The sequence below is a fragment of the Rhagoletis pomonella genome, unplaced genomic scaffold (genome assembly GCF_013731165.1).
Source record: "Rhagoletis pomonella isolate Grant_MI unplaced genomic scaffold, Rhpom_1.0 Rhpom_scaffold_00002, whole genome shotgun sequence".
Classification (NCBI taxonomy): Eukaryota; Metazoa; Arthropoda; class Insecta; order Diptera; family Tephritidae; genus Rhagoletis; species Rhagoletis pomonella.
In genome coordinates, this window is record NW_023458556.1 from 52691660 (window position 1) to 52692529 (window position 870).

An 870-nucleotide genomic window follows, 5' to 3' on the forward strand; every position below is an offset into this window, starting at 1 on the left:
CGCTACATACCAAATCAATGAAAATGTGCGATCGAATGTTTTCGAAATATTTTGCGCAGATATACGCGCTGTCCAATCGCCTCCGAATTGTTTACCAGTCGGATATTTAACAAAAGAAGTCTTCAGTTCAAATGGCTGATCACGTATTTCTTGCACACCAAATGTGCGGCCATCATGATGCGTCCAACCGTATTTTTCCAAGTTGTCCCCTATTTCACACCAATGGCGTATGCCTCTACCCCCATGTCCCAAATTGTAAGGACTATACCACATCAGCCCCATTATCAAGGAGTGCGGGTCACGTGTTTTCATCCCAAAATAAGTATTTGGCCTATATGAACCCCAATAACGCTCGGGGTCGTCCAATCCTGTGCGTGTTACCATCTTTTCATTATCGAATGGTGTATTTACACGCGTTTCTAGGTAACCCAAGTAGCCAAAATAGGATGCAACGCCCAAGCAAACACAACCTATTAGCGTTTTCCATTTGTCCAACATTATATTGGGCCACAATGAGAAACTGTTACGATTCTTGTGTGCTCCTTTTGACTTATTTGCTCCGGGGTTAGGAGAGGACGTTGTACTAGAACTAGAATTGCTGTTGCCTCCGCTGCTGTTTGTCGAGTGCGAGTCACTCTTCTTGTGTTTGGCGGAACTTTTGCTGCCTTTGCTTGGGTTATTGGTAGCAGCATTTGTTGGCGTTTGCGGATTGCTCCCACTGGACTTGCCGGCAGTGCTGTTGCCAGTGTTTGAATTCGTGCTGCTGCCAGCTGCGCTAACATTGCGTCGCTGCCTAGCCATTTATTAAACCAATGGCTGATTCCGAACGCTGCTGGTTGGACTGCTATCTTAAGCGAATGCTACCTAAAG

General features: G+C 45.9%; 1 protein-coding gene across 1 annotated transcript in view; it reads right to left on the reverse strand.

The window, feature by feature from the left end:
- LOC118733798 (mannosyl-oligosaccharide glucosidase-like) overlaps positions 1–870 on the reverse strand; it is a gene marked incomplete at its 3' end in the record, with an annotated part of 38688 nt that continues 37818 nt past the window's right edge. The window contains 1 exon segment of the mRNA XM_036463371.1: positions 1–864. Coding sequence (XP_036319264.1) covers positions 1–801 — 801 coding nt within the window.